This window comes from Cadophora gregata (genome assembly GCF_030347475.1).
Source record: "Cadophora gregata isolate MNR1 chromosome Unknown scaffold_1, whole genome shotgun sequence".
NCBI lineage: Eukaryota > Fungi > Ascomycota > Leotiomycetes > Helotiales > Ploettnerulaceae > Cadophora > Cadophora gregata.
Window position 1 is genome coordinate 1,972,644 of NW_026695924.1, and position 15,290 is coordinate 1,987,933.

A 15,290-nucleotide genomic window follows, 5' to 3' on the forward strand; every position below is an offset into this window, starting at 1 on the left:
CGCGGTAACTGCTCTCCTCGATTATCGGAACCCTAGATGGGTGTTGTCCATCTGCGGTGGTTTTAGCTTGATCGCGCGGCTGAGCATGAAATCTTGGTGACGTACGTATTCTCGAATGCAGCCCTTGGATCCGAGAAAGAGAATGGCCACCCAGGAGCCACAGCAAAGGCGAGAACAAGTATCAAAATGATATTGTACGCGCTTCAGTGATCTACACTTGATGCTAGGTGAACGAGGGGGATGATGTGGAGTGAGGCGGTTGAGGCGGTTGAGGCTGCAGGGGTTTATTGCCAAGGCTGGAGATCGAGTGTCAAAGAAGTGGGCGCCAGTACAGTAGCTCGAAGCGAGGCTTGACAGAACAGATTACTGGCAGCAGGTAATGGAATATTCCATCTTGACGTTAACTGCTTTCGACCGACATCAATACAATTAGCTTTATGGAGTACAAGCCCACTGCTTTGGTATTTTGGACATCAGTCGCATTTTCTATTTGTATTTCTGTCTGGAACATGGCACGCTCTTCATCTTCCTAGCCTGCCATCCTCCACAGGATTTCTGTAATCCCTTTGCCGGACGGCAGACAGAGGTCCTGGACATCAACCATGTTGATAGTCTGAACTCTGGATGGTCCCTGCAAAAATCTTCTTTCCAGCCTTGGTTTGTCTGCCCACTGCATGTTTGTGAGGTTAGATATTATACAACCCATTACCATTGTAGCTTTCGTCAAAATACGCTCAAATGGGTTGCCGCACATCTCTGAGACGGAGATTATCAAGTTCTATACTCCCGACCATTTGAAGTTGAATTTGAGCTATCCAGGCCAGTCGTTGGAGAGTAGGATAAGTGGCAGCTTTGGCTCACTCTCCACAAGTTCTGCTACAGGTCATGTCATTGAAAGGTTGCGCATCATCAAACTGTGGGGATACGCTGTGTCAGTCTCGAGGCCCCCAGTAGCTACTATCAGTGTCGCGAAGTCGTCCAGCAACATTGGAATGCTTCCACTTGTCAACAGTGGGGAAAGGTTTCGATGAGACAAGCGCTGACCAGTCACTTCACAAGCAGACATAATGGGGATGGTTTGCAAAACTTCATTTTGGTTTATGCGCAATAACTTTTTATGAGCAAGATGAGTTCTCGACTATCGCATGATCAGCCATGTATGAGCCACTCAATATTGCAGTCCATCCTCTTGAGTGAGCTGGTAAGAAAAGTCCAGCGGCAGCCTAGTGAACAGCAAGCCAGCCCATCTCGAGTAGTGAATCCAGGAAACCGAGAGACACCCAGTAAGCCACCACTCAAAGCCAACTCTACTTCCATCCATATGCTCTGTCATGCAATAACCAGCTCGAGCCTCGAAGGAAGATCATGCAAGACCACCACTGAGGAAACCTGACGAGCCCCAGTCAACAACAAGTCATGGTATTGCCGGAGTGCCGAATGTGGATGAGCTGAGGAAGTGGGCCTCTGAGAGAGTAGATAAAAGCAAAGCAACTCCGAAAAAAAAAAAAAAAAAAAAAAAAAAAACTGAAACGCAAATAGAGATGCATCATCTGGTAATCCGCTGTCTTTGGCCACACAGGCATTATTTGAGTAGGGAGATGTCAAGTGGGTGCTACGCTCCGGCGATCCTCCAAATGAGTTTATTGAGGTGAAGACGATAATAGCAAATCAGTTGATATCAGTCCAAGTGAGCTGCATGGATGATTAGCCTCTCAGTGATATCCGCATGCGAAATGAATCTTGGTCGAGAATGTACGTCAAGAACGCATAGAACATGATCCTGACTTGGCGGGGAAGTGGTACGGTAAGAAGGACGATGGGGAAATGCATGGGTGCGATGGCCATCGAACCATGGAGATAAATACGAAACCGTCGAAGATAGTGAGGAGTAGGCTAACCCATCGTGAGGACCGTAGCATAGTGCAGATTTTTTGCCTTGATCGTAGTACCACGATCATCACGCATGGTTATAACAGGTGTAATAACGAGCTTGAGACGAGTGTGGCCGATCTGTAAGCTCATGGGATTCTTGTCCATCTTGTCCTTGGCAATCATAGTGGAGGCAGTGAACTTGCTAGCAGTCTCAGGGAAGTAGACCTGGAAGGTGACTTGAGCTGTGTTCATTTCTTGAGACAGGGTCCATGCCTTGAAAGCTATAGCACCAAGATCACCGCCTGCCTTGGAGCGATTGGCACCATCATTAAGCATTGGACCGAGGATATCTCGCAGCTGCTGACTGTGGCGGTTAAGCTGGTCGTTGCGGTATTCCTCCCACTTGGGGTGGTCAACTGCGAATTGAACAGCTTTAGCACGTCGATTAATGAGAGCTTGACGAGCATCATTAGAAAGACCTACGACAATAGAGTGTCAGACGTGATTGGATGGTAAAGCGAGCACGCAATATAAAAGATACTTACCTCGCTGTTGAAGTTGCGCCTTGACAGCTGACAGTTCGGTACTAACTTGTGTACTGAAGTTCTTGTACGACTCAATCGACAACATTTCGTCGACAATGTATCCAACTCCCATTCTCATAACAAACCATGGACGTGAGCCAGGATCGTTGAGCAAGGTCATTACATGGGAGTGAGAATCCTGTCGTTGTCCTGGGTATGTGCAATTCATCATGAAAGACCAAAGAGTTTGGTTGCTTCTAGCGATTGCTTGATCATTGGCAAGATGAGGGATGTTGCTGTAGGCCATTGCCCAGCCCTCTACTAACTTGTATAGATCGGCGAACTGCTCCTGAAAAAAGAGCGATGGATCCTCGGGATTGGTGCTAGACAAGATAAGAGCAGTGGATTTCGAAGCAGCAATTGGTGTGTCGCCGGGTTCGGTATTGAACGCTCGGGAAGACTCGGTCTCCCATGGTGAGTTTGGGACGTCGGTTCTACCTCTAGTAGGTTTTTGTGTTGGCAGAGTCAGATTTGGTCGACGGCGGATGCTTCGGGACAAGTCGTCGCCAGATGAATTCGTTGAAGTATTGTTTGGCTGAAACTGACCGAACGACGGCGACGTACCAAATCCGCTTCCAAAATGACCAGGAGTAGCAGTAGGAGATCCATAACTACCCGGACCAGAGACGGGGTATGTGGAAGAAGAGGAAACTGAGGGAGATGTGAATGGATCGGGAATTGCTCTGCTGCTTTTGCGGCTGCGAACCGTCGATGTAGGATGAGCGGCCATCCACTGTACTTGCGCCGCGTCAACGAATTTCGCATCTTTCTCCTGGTAGCTTTCAATCTCCAACTGTGCTCTATCCAGCTGTGTACGAACTCGCTCAATCTCTGCCTCCCTCTCTCTGAGCTGCTTCAACAAAGCCTCATTCAGCTCTTTCCAGTTCTTCTGGATTTCATTCAGATTTTCGGAACTTTTCTTTTCTTTGGCCTTGAGTAGGACCCTATTCTTCTGCTCAAGAGAATCTCTCTCAACTCCGAGACGGTCACGCTCTCCGTATGCTTGACGGAGGTTCTCAGTTGTATTGGAAAGATATGCTCGTGTGCTGTGTAGTTCATACCAATTCTTACTGGCCTCTTGCTTTAAGATCTCAACATCTTCATCATATTTTCGACCAATGTTGTTGATATCTTGGATCCATTCTTGTTGCGTAGTCGAGCTCAGGTACCCGTTTCCTCTGATCTTCGCGGTGAGCTCCTGCACCATTTTGTTCTTCTCTTCAGACTTCGCCGCCATTTCCATGACCGGCTACAGATGAGTTAGTGGATGTGATAAAGTGGAGAAATACAACAGGACTCGTACCTGTGGCACCTGGGGACCGATGATAACTGGCTGGATTGGCTGGATTGGCTGCAGAAGTTGCATGGGCTGTACTTGTTGGGGTGGCTGGACGCTCTGGTAGCTCGATTGGAATTCAGGAACATTTGGGTTCATCCGCGAGGAAGAAATTTGACGTTGATGGCCTGGGCCCTTGCGCTGTTCTTGTGAGTGAATAGTATTCTCTGCTTGATGAGAAGTCTGGTCGGGTGACTGGTAAGGTCGCTCGGATTGATTGTGCTCTTGCGATTGATCTCCTAAAGTCACGGCGATATGCTGTGTAGGCATTGCAGATATCTGGAATTGTCGTAAAATCTGCGTTTGACCAAAGCTATGACCTTGAGATTGACCTTGATGTGGACCAGCATTATTGCCTTGAGGTGAAGTCTGCCTTTGACCAGAGAATGGACCTTGCGTAGGGTTTATTTGAGCCTGACCAGTATATTTATTTGGGCTGACTGACATGCGAGGAGAGTTTTGAGGTTGTCCATGACTTTGGTACGGGCCAGAGCCTTGTGTGTTCATAGACTTGTGAGATTGGGGTTGAGAACGAACGGAAACACCTGATCGAGCAGAGCGAGCACTATGAGCAGGGCTGACCTGTTGACTTTTATGGTCACTGCTTGCTCCTGTACTGCCATTGAAGCTGCGACTGTTCATTTTGATGGGCAGTAACTGGATCTGTCTCTGTGGCGATGGGGATACTACCTCTAGAGGAGGTGGAGGAGTAGCTGAGCTGCCTCTCGTGCGACCGGTTTCAATGACGGCCCTGATCAAACCACCTGGATGTGGATCTGATTGTGTTAGAACTGGAGGATTAGATATAGGACGACGAGACATGATGCACCGACTTCGTAGTTGACGAGTGGTAGATCGCACTGAAGCGCTGGAAGTAATAATTCCCCAGCGCTACAGAATGTGCGCACAGAGTTCGACAGCTGGTATTTGCTGTGTAGAAGATATTGATGGCAGTAAGATTGCCTGAAAGAGCTAGTACGGTTGTGCAGGTAAGGGATTTGAGATATGGTTGGAGGAGAAAGAGTTGGCGTTAACGAGAGAATCCATCTGTACTCGCGAATGTGAAAGAGAAAGTCCACCTGACGCTTAGTGTTGTGTACACCTCCTTGTTTAAGTGGCACTAATTTTGTTAGTGGTATCTGCCACAGAAAATTGACAGAATAGGAATGTGTTATAGTGACCCGCAGGGTGGGTGTTGGGACCTAGAAGGATGTGATGTCGATGATGGAAGATTTTGAGGAAATCGCGAGTGTGGAGATCACAGGCCACCTTTTTGATATTGACTTTTTATCCTCTGTGATAGTCTGTCACAGATCGGGACCAAATGGTGTATCGAAGGGGAGTCGAGGCCGTATAGCCGATGGAGGAGGAGAATCGCATACAGTCAGTAGGGAAATGGAAGCTGCAACGTGGCGTTAGCAAACGAGAGCAAGAAAAAAACTGCCAATCAGAGCAAACAAAGTCTTTCAATGCGAGCTCTGACTTTGAAGCATACCTCGTTTCCAGTAAACAGTACAAAACAGCACTGTCAGGTCGGTGGAAGTCCAGCCTACCGCTGCTGACATTCCTTTCAACTAATTCTGATACAGATCAGAAACTGTCGCAGTTGTTTTGATACAAATCGTTGTTGAAGTGGATGGTGATGCTGGGTTGGCTAAATGCTTCTGGTGCGGTGGAAGAAGGGCCAGCACATGTAAGGCAATGACTTGTATGTCCGGCAACGTGGTATGAGTGTTGGAAAAGTATCTGCCACGGGTGTTGGTGCTATTGAGAAAGATGCTGTAGATTATCTTGTGTTCAGGACGAGATATTGGTTCTTTGCTCCAGTGGGGCTTCGAATTGGACTGTGTTTTGTTTTGTCGAGTCCATTCACAGAGTGATGACTCTACCCCTCAATACAAACTGTTCCAACTCTAGGCGACTCAAGTAATGACTTGCTGCAATCCACTTTGGGATCGGAAGCCGCTATGGATATATATTCAAGAAAGGTCTCCAATAGATATTTAATTCGAAGCTTGAGGAATACAAAGCACCCTAGTTAATTCGCGCCTAAAACGTCCGTGTGCCTAGGAAATGATGTTTTTGAGGGAATCTCACTTAAGAAGAGTCATGTTTTTGGATTATATCTCTAACTTGACACCTGTGAGGATCGAAATCACAAGACCTCAAGCCTAGGACTTAGATGCATCAGTAAAACTCGTTGCAGCTGCATCTTTCTCGTAGTCTCTTTCAACCCTTCCAGCTCCGTTTAGTCCGATGTACCGTACTATTGGTTGCATGGAAAGCTCAAGGGTCGATCTTAGAGTAATGGATTATTATTGATACAAAGATGATTACAGCACATGTAAGCCAGTGTCAAGTGGTGAATGCCAACCGAGGCCACCTCAATGTTGGGAAGCGACATTTTGTGCATGCATCAGTGACAACTTAAACTTCAAAAAGACAAAGGTCTAAAATGACAACACTTGTGATATTATTATCACTGTCTTCTGAAAGTGATGTTATTGCTATTGCCGTCTTAATAAGCTGGTTTTATCTCAAGGCTCGTACTAGTACTTCAGCCTACAAGAGCAGATGAAATTAAGCGAGAATCAACAGTAATATATACTCATTACACCTCATAAAAGCGAAGTAAAATATCAAGGTCTATACTACCAAGAACGTTCTTATAGTATTGAAAAAAGGTAATTAGTCAGAATTAGGATACGGCACTACCGTGAACCATTTTGAGCTATACAGATTCTGCACGAGCATGACGACTAGTCTGTGAGGCCACCGCCAGAACAAAGCCACTAAAGGACATACAAGCAATACAATAAAGATTACATCAGTGACAATACACTGGATTAGGCACGTGCTACGTGCGTCGTAGGGCTTCTTGTGGATTGCATGTGGTACAACATCCGCACGCATTTCTAGACCGAAACCCAGAGCCTTGTAAACATGCAGAATAAGGAACCCTCCTTTTGAGGCTTATGAAACATTGATCTCCACAAAATAATCAAGGGTCGAAAGGCCTCTCTCATTTCTTGAGAGGTCAATCTTGGTTATTTCAAAGCGGCGTGTGATGAGCGTGGGCCCTCGCTACACAGGGTCTAAGGCCGAGGCATTGCAGTTAGCAGACACCCTTTATCCAATGAGTATTTTGAATAAGAGACTTGAATGCAGACGTATCTTGTATGTGAACAAACATACCCAGATGTCAGATTTACTGTTTAATAATGCATTCGCCATTCTTAAGCTTCTAGTGTCGGAACAGGAGTTGTACAGGATTTTGAGTAGGACTAAATAATCCGACCGTGGATCTGTGGACTGAACGCTGTGTCTATCATTGATCTGTTTCTGCCTTCATACAAGAAAGCCTCTGGATATCATACTACTAAAGCCTAACAACACAATTGGGAACACAAGCACCATGGATGTGATACATAATGCCTGCTGGTCAGGACAGAGTAGTGAATACTCCAGGGAGACCTAGTACCTAGCCCACAGTGCCAGCGTTTCATCATAATGTTAGAAAGACTTGTAGAGGTAGCTTTTATTTGCTATAGAAGGGACAACGCAGAACGCCAAAAGTGCGCCGTTGTGGAGTAAATTGTATACATGAGAAATGCCTATGTGCAATCAGCTGAAGTCAATCATCTTGCTCCCTATTTCCCTAGGAGTAGGACAAAAAGGTCATTTGACAAAGGCTCCTAGGTCAAAATAATCAGCGAGGTTCTCGTATATCGGCATGCCGCATCGTCAGTTGCTTGGTGGGATGCAAAATACGAATCGAATCCGAAGTGTTGAAAAGAGGCGTCGAGCATGAATTCGAAAGGTCTTGGAAAGTGCCAAAAGGGCAATGAAGATCGGAAACCGGAGATGACGAGTTCTGTGGCAGAGTTCAGAAGATGCCATATAAGAGGAAGGGAATCACAGACCTGATACTGTACGACCCTAGAGTCCATTGATTAGGTCGAGATTAGCATCTTAAATGGCCCTTGAGCGTGAGAACAAACTGCTGTAGACTGCATCCACAACAGGTGTAGCACTGATCATACGACCACCAAAGTATCGGCCATTAAGACCCTTGATAGCGTTCTCTCCTCCCTGAACCCGATCGAATTTTAGGTAGATGTCGCCCTGCGAGTTTGGATCTAGAGCAATGTGAACAACGTGGCCATATTTCTCTTCTGCCTCTGCGCGAACGTCATCCTCTAGCTCCTTCTCCCAGGAATCACCTTCTTCTCTATAGGCAACGAGTTAGAACTGTGCATTGATGGAGGGGAATCAACATACTCTGCAGGGTCAAACATATTCTTAAGAACAACACATCGGCTTGCCATGTTGACATTTACTGGCAACTGCTTGGTTTCGACCTTTGGTTTGGCGATCTCGCGCTTCTCGTCGCGGCCCTTGGTGGCAGGAGCAGGCTCATCTGTTCTGGCAAGTTTCCTCATCAATGCATCTCGACTGTAATTGTTGAAATTTACTCCGCCGACATCGGTATCGTCCAAGGCACTAGCACCTCCCGAGCCTTTGTCGTTGTCACGGCCGCCGGCACGATCAAAATTACCTCCACTGGTTGCTTGTGGACCACGGCCACCAGCGCCGGAGAAGGCAGAACCCTGGAATTGTTGTTGGTGGCTCTGTCCTTGGAATCTCTGCAGAAGACTGGCGGTAGACTCAGGAGTAAACTTATCGTTTCCAAGACCAACACGAATTGGTCGACCAGCGAGATCAAAACCATTCATCTTTTCTAAAGCCTCACGAGCCTGATTAGGATCTCGAAACCTACCGGATGTTAGCATGATAGAATTTCAAATCAAAGTGGATACCTACTGCACAAATCCATAACCGCGGCTACGACCTTGTTCTTCCTTTTGTAGCTGGACGAATTCAAGCTCACCAAAAGGCTCGAATACATTCTGCAAATCGCTTTCAGTGATGCTGAAATGGATATTACCCACATAGAGTCGGTGGAAGGGAATCTGGTTTGGGTTACTGCCTGTAGCTTCTGGGTTGCGGACTTGACGATTCTTTTCGGCTTCGGTGAGTTGGGCGATTATGGGGATTCCTAGGAGCTTCTGACCAGTGAGTTGTATAGCAGCAGGGACCGATTCTTCATTCTTGAACTCAACGTAGCCAACACTAATACAGTGGTTAGCATTTGATTTCTGCAAAATGATGTGGTACGACGTACCCTTTGGATCTACCACTAACGCGGTCCTTCACAATCTGTGCCTCCTTGACCGGCCCAACTTTCTCAAAAAATGCTATCAGTTCTTTAGTCCTCAGACGAGCAGCAAGTTGCTGAACAAAGACTGTGCGTCGATCACGCTCGTCTTCAGTCAATGGGGGTGTGCTCTCTCTCTTCGGGCTTCTACTTGCACGTCGCCCTTCATTTCTGCTTCGCCGGTCATCTCTTGATTTACCACCGTCTAGTTCATCTCGATCTCGACGATCTCCACGAGGACGGTAGTACCGGTTCGGGCTTCTGGATCGGGAGCGAGTACGGCCATTTCCTCTATAGAAATCACCGTCTCTGCGACCTCCTTCGTCGGGACTATCTCTATGGCGGCGTGAGTGTCGGCGCTCATCTTCGCGGCTTCTGCTTCTGCGCCTACTCTTGACACTTCCCTGAGCGCTGCCATGATCGCTTGTAGGTGTTCCAATCAACTCTTTATCTCCATTCGTGTCTCTTCTGGTTCTGCTGCGGTCTCTACGCTTTCGGTCTCGATCACGGTCTCTGCTACCATCACGGGTTCGTTCTCTATCGCGTCGGTCATTACGCTCATTTTTATGACGGTCATCGTTGTCCTTAGACTTCGCAGACCCGTTTTGGTCGACAGGCGTGGCATTTGCCGTTGAATCGAGGAGAGCCTCGACATCAAGCGCTGACATGGTGAGGGATGCCGAAGGGCTTGATTATTCCTGTGAGACGTATTAATCGTTGGGAATATGGGACTAAGATAACGTGGAAGCGTTGGTCTTATTGCTTTCTTGGAAGTGAGTTGAAGTCAAATCGGGTGCGACAGATGGGGAAAGCCTGGAGGCGGCGGGCTGCAGAAGATTTGCTGGTGTCGTATGCATTAGTCACATGATATGACCATTCTCGAAGCGGTCTAGTTACCTAACCAGAAACACTCTTGGATGTGAACAAACTTTGGAGCGTAGATCGTGAATTGAATATCATTATTTATTATAGGTATTTACTTTACTGCTCAATGGCGAATTGAGTGGCCTAGTTCCCATTCCTCAAGACCAAAGCCAGCCAACGCCCCAAATGCCCTTATAGACTTTGTTCCCTTTATGACATCGTCGCCGAAAGAATTCTCCTGCGTAAAAGTAGACACTTCTTACAATGTTTTCATTGGCGGTGGAGCCAGCTGAGTTCCAAAGATTACATCCCAGAAACGACTGGTGACTCCAAACCCATTTTCATAGTCCATAAAGTGGTGCTGAAGATGATACTTCTTCAATTCTCTCCAGTATGAGGGGAGTGTCCGGTGGTGAAGGAAGTAATGCGTCAGGTCATAGCAGATGTAGCCAAATATACCACCACAGAAGACAGCAGTGGCCACGCACCAGTCCCAATAGAAGACAGCATGTGCAAGCTTCCAGAATGGAGTTGCTAGAGCGAGGAAAAGAGTCGGCGGCATGACCAGTCTGAGCTTGTCCATGGGTAGGTAGTGATGAATGCCATGGAGTAAAAAGTGGGCAGTGAGGGCAACTCGATTGTCAGGGAGCCATCTAATGCAGGTTAGATCTGGGAACTAGCCTAGAAGGTACGTGTGCACTTACTTATCCAGATGAAACAGGAATCTGTGCAGTACATATTCCACCAGAGTCCACAAAAACAGTCCCAAAAACCAGTACGCAGCTTCCCCGCCAATGCTTGAAAAGCCTTTTGATGCAACATACGTTCCATAGACAACAGGTGGAAGCCAAACCATGGGGACAACCCACCAAGCTGTTTTGGATAGTGGTTCAAGAAAGTTACCGAACAAGGGTGCAGACTCCCCTCCTTTGTAATGGCGAGGTCGGTGGATCTGCTCGAGGTAAAAATCTTTGCTGAAGCCACCATACCATACTTGCATCAACAGAGGTCTATTGAGATCGAGAAACTTGTGCGTCTTGTAATCATCGGTGAGATCCGTTTCCTTTTCAAGATCTGCGGCAGAAGACATCCCGGTAGCTTTGAAGACCGGAACTTTGTTGGGAGTGTTATCCTCTTCCACCTCCACCATGCCATCTGTCGTGGGTGGGAGAGGCACGATCTGGTCTGGGTGATAGCTTTTGATTGCAGCATTCATCACTTTCTCAGTAGCGACGAACCCAACCAATGAGTCTTCGAGAACCTCGTAGGCAGCATCAGAATGGGCGTGCGAGTCCTCATCCTTGATAATATCGGTGATATCTCTTCCACCGTATTCGACAATAAGTTCGCCCCCGCCGGGATGGCTGTCCAGGAAGTCTGTGATGTCGAAGACACGGGTACCCATGGTAACATAGCAGCTTTTCTCGGTATTGTGAGCCGCAACCTCAACCTGCAGAAAGGTTGGGAGCGTGCGTGAAGGAGACATGATGGCGTTTTTCGATTGCAATTTGATAAGGAGCGTCGGGGAAGTCGAATAGAGAGAATGAGATACTCGAATCCAGGTGCGCAACGGAGGCTGATCCGGGAGGGTCAGCGGGTGTCTACGACTACGTGAGGTTGCCAGTAGAACGAAGCCGGAGCAGCAAGAACGGACACCGCTGGATAAATCCAAGAGAAGGAGAGGAGAGGAAGCGGAATTGATGTTATGTTATGAAGAATCAGGAGATGAACGGCGCACCCGCAATCAGGAGAGATCAATCAAAAGTCGGAACGGCGGAGCAAATATTCCATTAGAAGTCCTTTGGCCTGTGGGGACTGGGTCCTGGACTGGACTGAGGTGGGTAACGCCACATAAAATCGACAAGGATATCGAATGCCGCCCGGGCGCAGTCACTGCAGTCACGCAGTGGCAGCAGTGCACGCCCAAGAGGATCCTGCAAGGGAAGAACCTGCGTCCTGCCTCAGGTGCCAAGGCCCCTTTTCAGGCTCGCATCTTCACGTGTTGATTTGATTGTGGCTGACTACCTAGGTACCTACCTCATTTCAGCCAGTCGATTGTGGCTTGGGTGACCGGTCTATGGCACTGCTTATCCCACGAAACCGAATACTTTGTTGTGTTCAAAAGGAACTTCCTCTCCTCTCTACAACAACCCTCTATACTATCGATACACCTAAAGGCATTCGAGTTCTGGTTGTGGGCGTCCAGCTTCCAGCTTCGCATGCATCTTTTGGCCCTCCAGAACCCCACCACAACTACCCCACCAGCTTAACAGAGCGAGCGTCATCCGACCTTTCATTCTGACCACATAGCAACCAACAAACTATCGTATCGCAAGATGGCAGTCGGCTCTTTGAGTTTCGGATCGCTGGTGTTCGTATCATGTTTGGTGCTATTATTACTGCCTGCCCCAGCTGCGGCTTTTGGGGCCGGCAATATCCCCAGTATCGCCCAGATAGAGGGCAACAATTTTCGTCATGGAGGTATACTTTTGCATATGCTTAGCTTATTATGTAGCTTTGAGACTGACAATCTGTCCAGATATTGAGGATATGCTCAAGACTATTGCTTTCATCAAAGGGCACAAATGGACGTCAATGATGGTCAAGCGTGTTTACTTTGGCAATTGGCTACGTGACTATTCACAGGCCGTTGACGTAGGCAGCTTGAAAGGTGTCTCAGCCCCTACTATCAGAATTCTTGTAAGCGCATAACGTGAATGACACTTTGTCAGGCCATACTAACACATCTAGGTCTGGGTTCTAAGCTTCTTGTCTTTCGGCTATGCGACTGAGGAATTTGAAGTAACGGAAGAGCGACTTGGCGTCTATCGACCTGAAGAGCACATCGATAATCCAAAGGACTACGCCGACAACAAGGACGCGAGAGAATATGACCAGCGTCTCCGAGGTCCAGTTCAACCCAGGGAGCTTGAAGTTGACCCAAGCACAGGAATGAAAAAGTATGTGCCACGGACGAGCTTCTTTGCCTCAATGTCATGAAAGCATTTCGGACCATCTCACCTAGAAGTTCTACACAATTCACATTATACTTTCTTAGAAAGACTTCAGGTTCTCGAACATAATTCGCGGTATTCCATTTATTAAGATGTTATCGCTGACTCTGTCTTCCATCCAGTTACATCGCCAATGAAAGTGGCGGCTGGGCCACTTCTAGTGGTTATGTTCGCTTCAGTCTCCAAAGAAGTATTCACTTTGGACGACTCTATACAAATGGCTCTGGAAACTCCAAGGGCAAGGAAGAGGATTTGTGTGAAGCTCTTCGGTATGTGCTCATCAGAATCTCGCATGTTTGGCTACTGAACATCTTGCAGCTGTCTTGGGCAAGCCCTTCATTGTCTCGAGTAAGAAGGTCGATTCCAATTCTTATGTATATGCTAATAGATCAGGGACTTTGGTGCTCATACGAACTATTGTGAGCTTACCCTCCGTGAGTTAGGCTATCGCGATGTCTTCCCCCACTGTGGCGTTGCAACGGAAATCAATATTCGAGGACACCATGTATACCCTCTCGTAACTGGTACTTTCGGTGCTGTGGATTTCCTGCACTCGGTTCTTGGAGAGGCAACAGATCATTTCACCCAGACTGAGGTCGAGGAAATGGACATAGCTCTTAAGAGTGCCGAGCAAGCTCAAGCCGGTGGTGGAACTGGACAACGCGGACTGTTTGGCTCCGGAGGTGGAACTGACTTCACCAGTCTCTTGTCTCAAGTCCCAGGCATGGGAAGTGGACTTGCTTCAACGGCACGAGGTCTACAAGAGCAGTCTGCTGAGCAGGAGTATCAGAATACTTTGAAGCGAAGCAGCGTCGAGACTTCATTCGCGGGTCCCCCAGGGTCACATTTGGGACATTCTGGCAATCAGGTTCCTGGAATGAGTGAAAGCTTTGATCCACTCAAGACTGCAAAGCAGATCTACCCAATCTTGGAGTTCAGAGATAGAGTCGTGAAAGCAATCAGTGCTACCATTGCCAAAATCCCTGGGTTGGAGTCTCTGGTTGAGAAGATTAGCGAGACACTGACGGTGTTCATTCTATCACTGCTTTCGCCATTTATAAGACCTATCATCGATGCTGTTTCAAAGTCTCTGAAAGAAGGTTCCTCAACTGTGGTTGAAGCGAGGCAAGTCTCAGGTCTCTTTTCCAACTCTTCCTATCTCTAATTTGCAACAGTGCCAACTCTCAATTTGAACCCTGGAATGATGCCCACAGCACCAATCCCACACACTCCATGCTCTCCAAAGACCATTTCTCCAACAAGTTGAACGGAGTCGCTGGTCGTGTAGCAACGACAATCCTGCAATACGTTACTCCGTAAGTTCGCCTTTTATTCTCCAAGATCGCCGTCACTCAGCAACTAATATCAAAGCAGCCGCGTTCTGTACGCCTGGGAGAACCCTGGAATTTCCGTCGACGAAGTTATGAACGACATTCTCCGGACATTCCACCACCCAGCCATTCGGGATGAACACTGCGAACTCCACCGCAACATGTTCAATACGGTCCGAAAGTGGGTTGACGAGCAACCTGACCGCGGACAGCTCAACCACGTCCTCAGCTCCGCTTCTGTCAAGGCTGGCCGTAACCACAAAGAATCTGGTGGAGCAACAGGTTCAAGAGACTTACACGACCATGGTGCCCTTGGCGGCCACGGCAAGACATCTGGGTCGATATGGACCGAGATTCGCAGCCGTGACCTAGGAGCTATGGAAGGCCAAGATGTGAACGCAGCGTTTTCTTACATGGGTGGCCCATCGCCTCAATCAAGCACACCCGGCATGCCTCACCAATCCCCAAACTTTGGATACCAGAACCTACCTCGACCTGGAAGTTCAGGTTACAATCGTCCGACTTCCTCTCAAGGTGGGTATCTGGCTCCTAATCCTCCGCAAGGAACTTATCAGGGAGGCCCGCCGCCTGGAAATTACCAGCAGGATTACAATAATCCTCCTTACCAGCAAGGCCCACCAAGTGGGTATGGACAGAACGCTCCCTACCCCGCTAACCCACCTTTCCCATCAGGAGGCGGAGGAGGTCCCCCATACCCGCCTTCGAACGCACCATATCCGCCTGATCACCAACAGCCTTCATATGGCGGCCCTAGCGGGTATGATCAGGGTCCACCTCAAGGCCCTCCAGGTGGAGGATATTGGCCGCAAGGTGGTCCACCGCAACATCCACCATACGGCAATCAATACCCACCTCAACAGCCCCCGTATGGTAACCAATACCCGCCTCAGCCACCTCAGCAGCCTCCATACGGCGGAGGTGGAGGATACCCTGGATCAGGATACAGTGGTGGATATTAGATCTTGGCCGAGCCACAGCCTATTGCTTTTCCGATAGTCTTTCTGCTTGTTAAGTTATTTTTGACAATGGTAATTGGAGAACAGATTTCTG

The 15,290-nt window shown here is 48.0% G+C and overlaps 4 protein-coding genes across 4 annotated transcripts; 1 reads left to right on the top strand and 3 right to left on the bottom strand.

Moving 5' to 3' along the window:
• Positions 1-1,893: 1,893 nt before the first annotated feature.
• On the bottom strand, positions 1,894-4,614 carry ONS95_000665 (uncharacterized protein; the record flags this gene model as incomplete). Its single annotated transcript, XM_058493831.1, has 4 exons — positions 1,894-2,097; positions 2,146-2,351; positions 2,418-3,705; positions 3,760-4,614. 4 exons carry the CDS (start codon positions 4,612-4,614, stop codon positions 1,894-1,896), a joined length of 2,553 nt encoding a protein of 850 aa, XP_058364033.1.
• A 3,150-nt stretch (positions 4,615-7,764) lies between these two features.
• ONS95_000666 (uncharacterized protein) lies at positions 7,765-9,678 on the bottom strand (the record flags this gene model as incomplete). The annotated part of the gene is made up of 4 exons (XM_058493832.1): positions 7,765-8,023; positions 8,074-8,568; positions 8,617-8,925; positions 8,978-9,678. The coding sequence occupies 4 exons, from the start codon at positions 9,676-9,678 to the stop codon at positions 7,765-7,767; spliced, it is 1,764 nt and encodes a 587-aa protein (XP_058364034.1).
• A 303-nt stretch (positions 9,679-9,981) lies between these two features.
• Positions 9,982-11,789, bottom strand: SCS7 (fatty acid alpha-hydroxylase). Its single transcript, XM_058493833.1, has 2 exons — positions 10,579-11,789; positions 9,982-10,527 (listed from the first exon to the last, which is right to left on the bottom strand). The coding sequence occupies exons 1-2, from the start codon at positions 11,358-11,360 to the stop codon at positions 10,134-10,136; spliced, it is 1,176 nt and encodes a 391-aa protein (XP_058364035.1). The 5' UTR covers positions 11,361-11,789; the 3' UTR covers positions 9,982-10,133.
• Positions 11,790-11,840: 51 nt separating this feature from the next.
• ONS95_000668 (uncharacterized protein) lies at positions 11,841-15,199 on the top strand (the record flags this gene model as incomplete). Its single annotated transcript, XM_058493834.1, has 8 exons — positions 11,841-12,355; positions 12,414-12,574; positions 12,626-12,834; positions 13,011-13,157; positions 13,207-13,236; positions 13,282-14,013; positions 14,064-14,204; positions 14,263-15,199. Exons 1-8 carry the CDS (start codon positions 12,211-12,213, stop codon positions 15,197-15,199), a joined length of 2,502 nt encoding a protein of 833 aa, XP_058364036.1. The 5' UTR covers positions 11,841-12,210.
• Between the last annotated feature and the right edge of the window lie 91 nt (positions 15,200-15,290).

Coding starts and splice junctions, on each gene's coding strand:
- SCS7 (XM_058493833.1), bottom strand. CDS start 11,360: ATGTCTCCTTCACGCACGCTCCCAACCTTTCTGCAGGTTGAGGTTGCG. Junction 10,528..10,578: donor TTCCTGTTTCATCTGGATAA/GTAAGTGCACAC, acceptor AACCTGCATTAG/ATGGCTCCCTGACAATCGAG.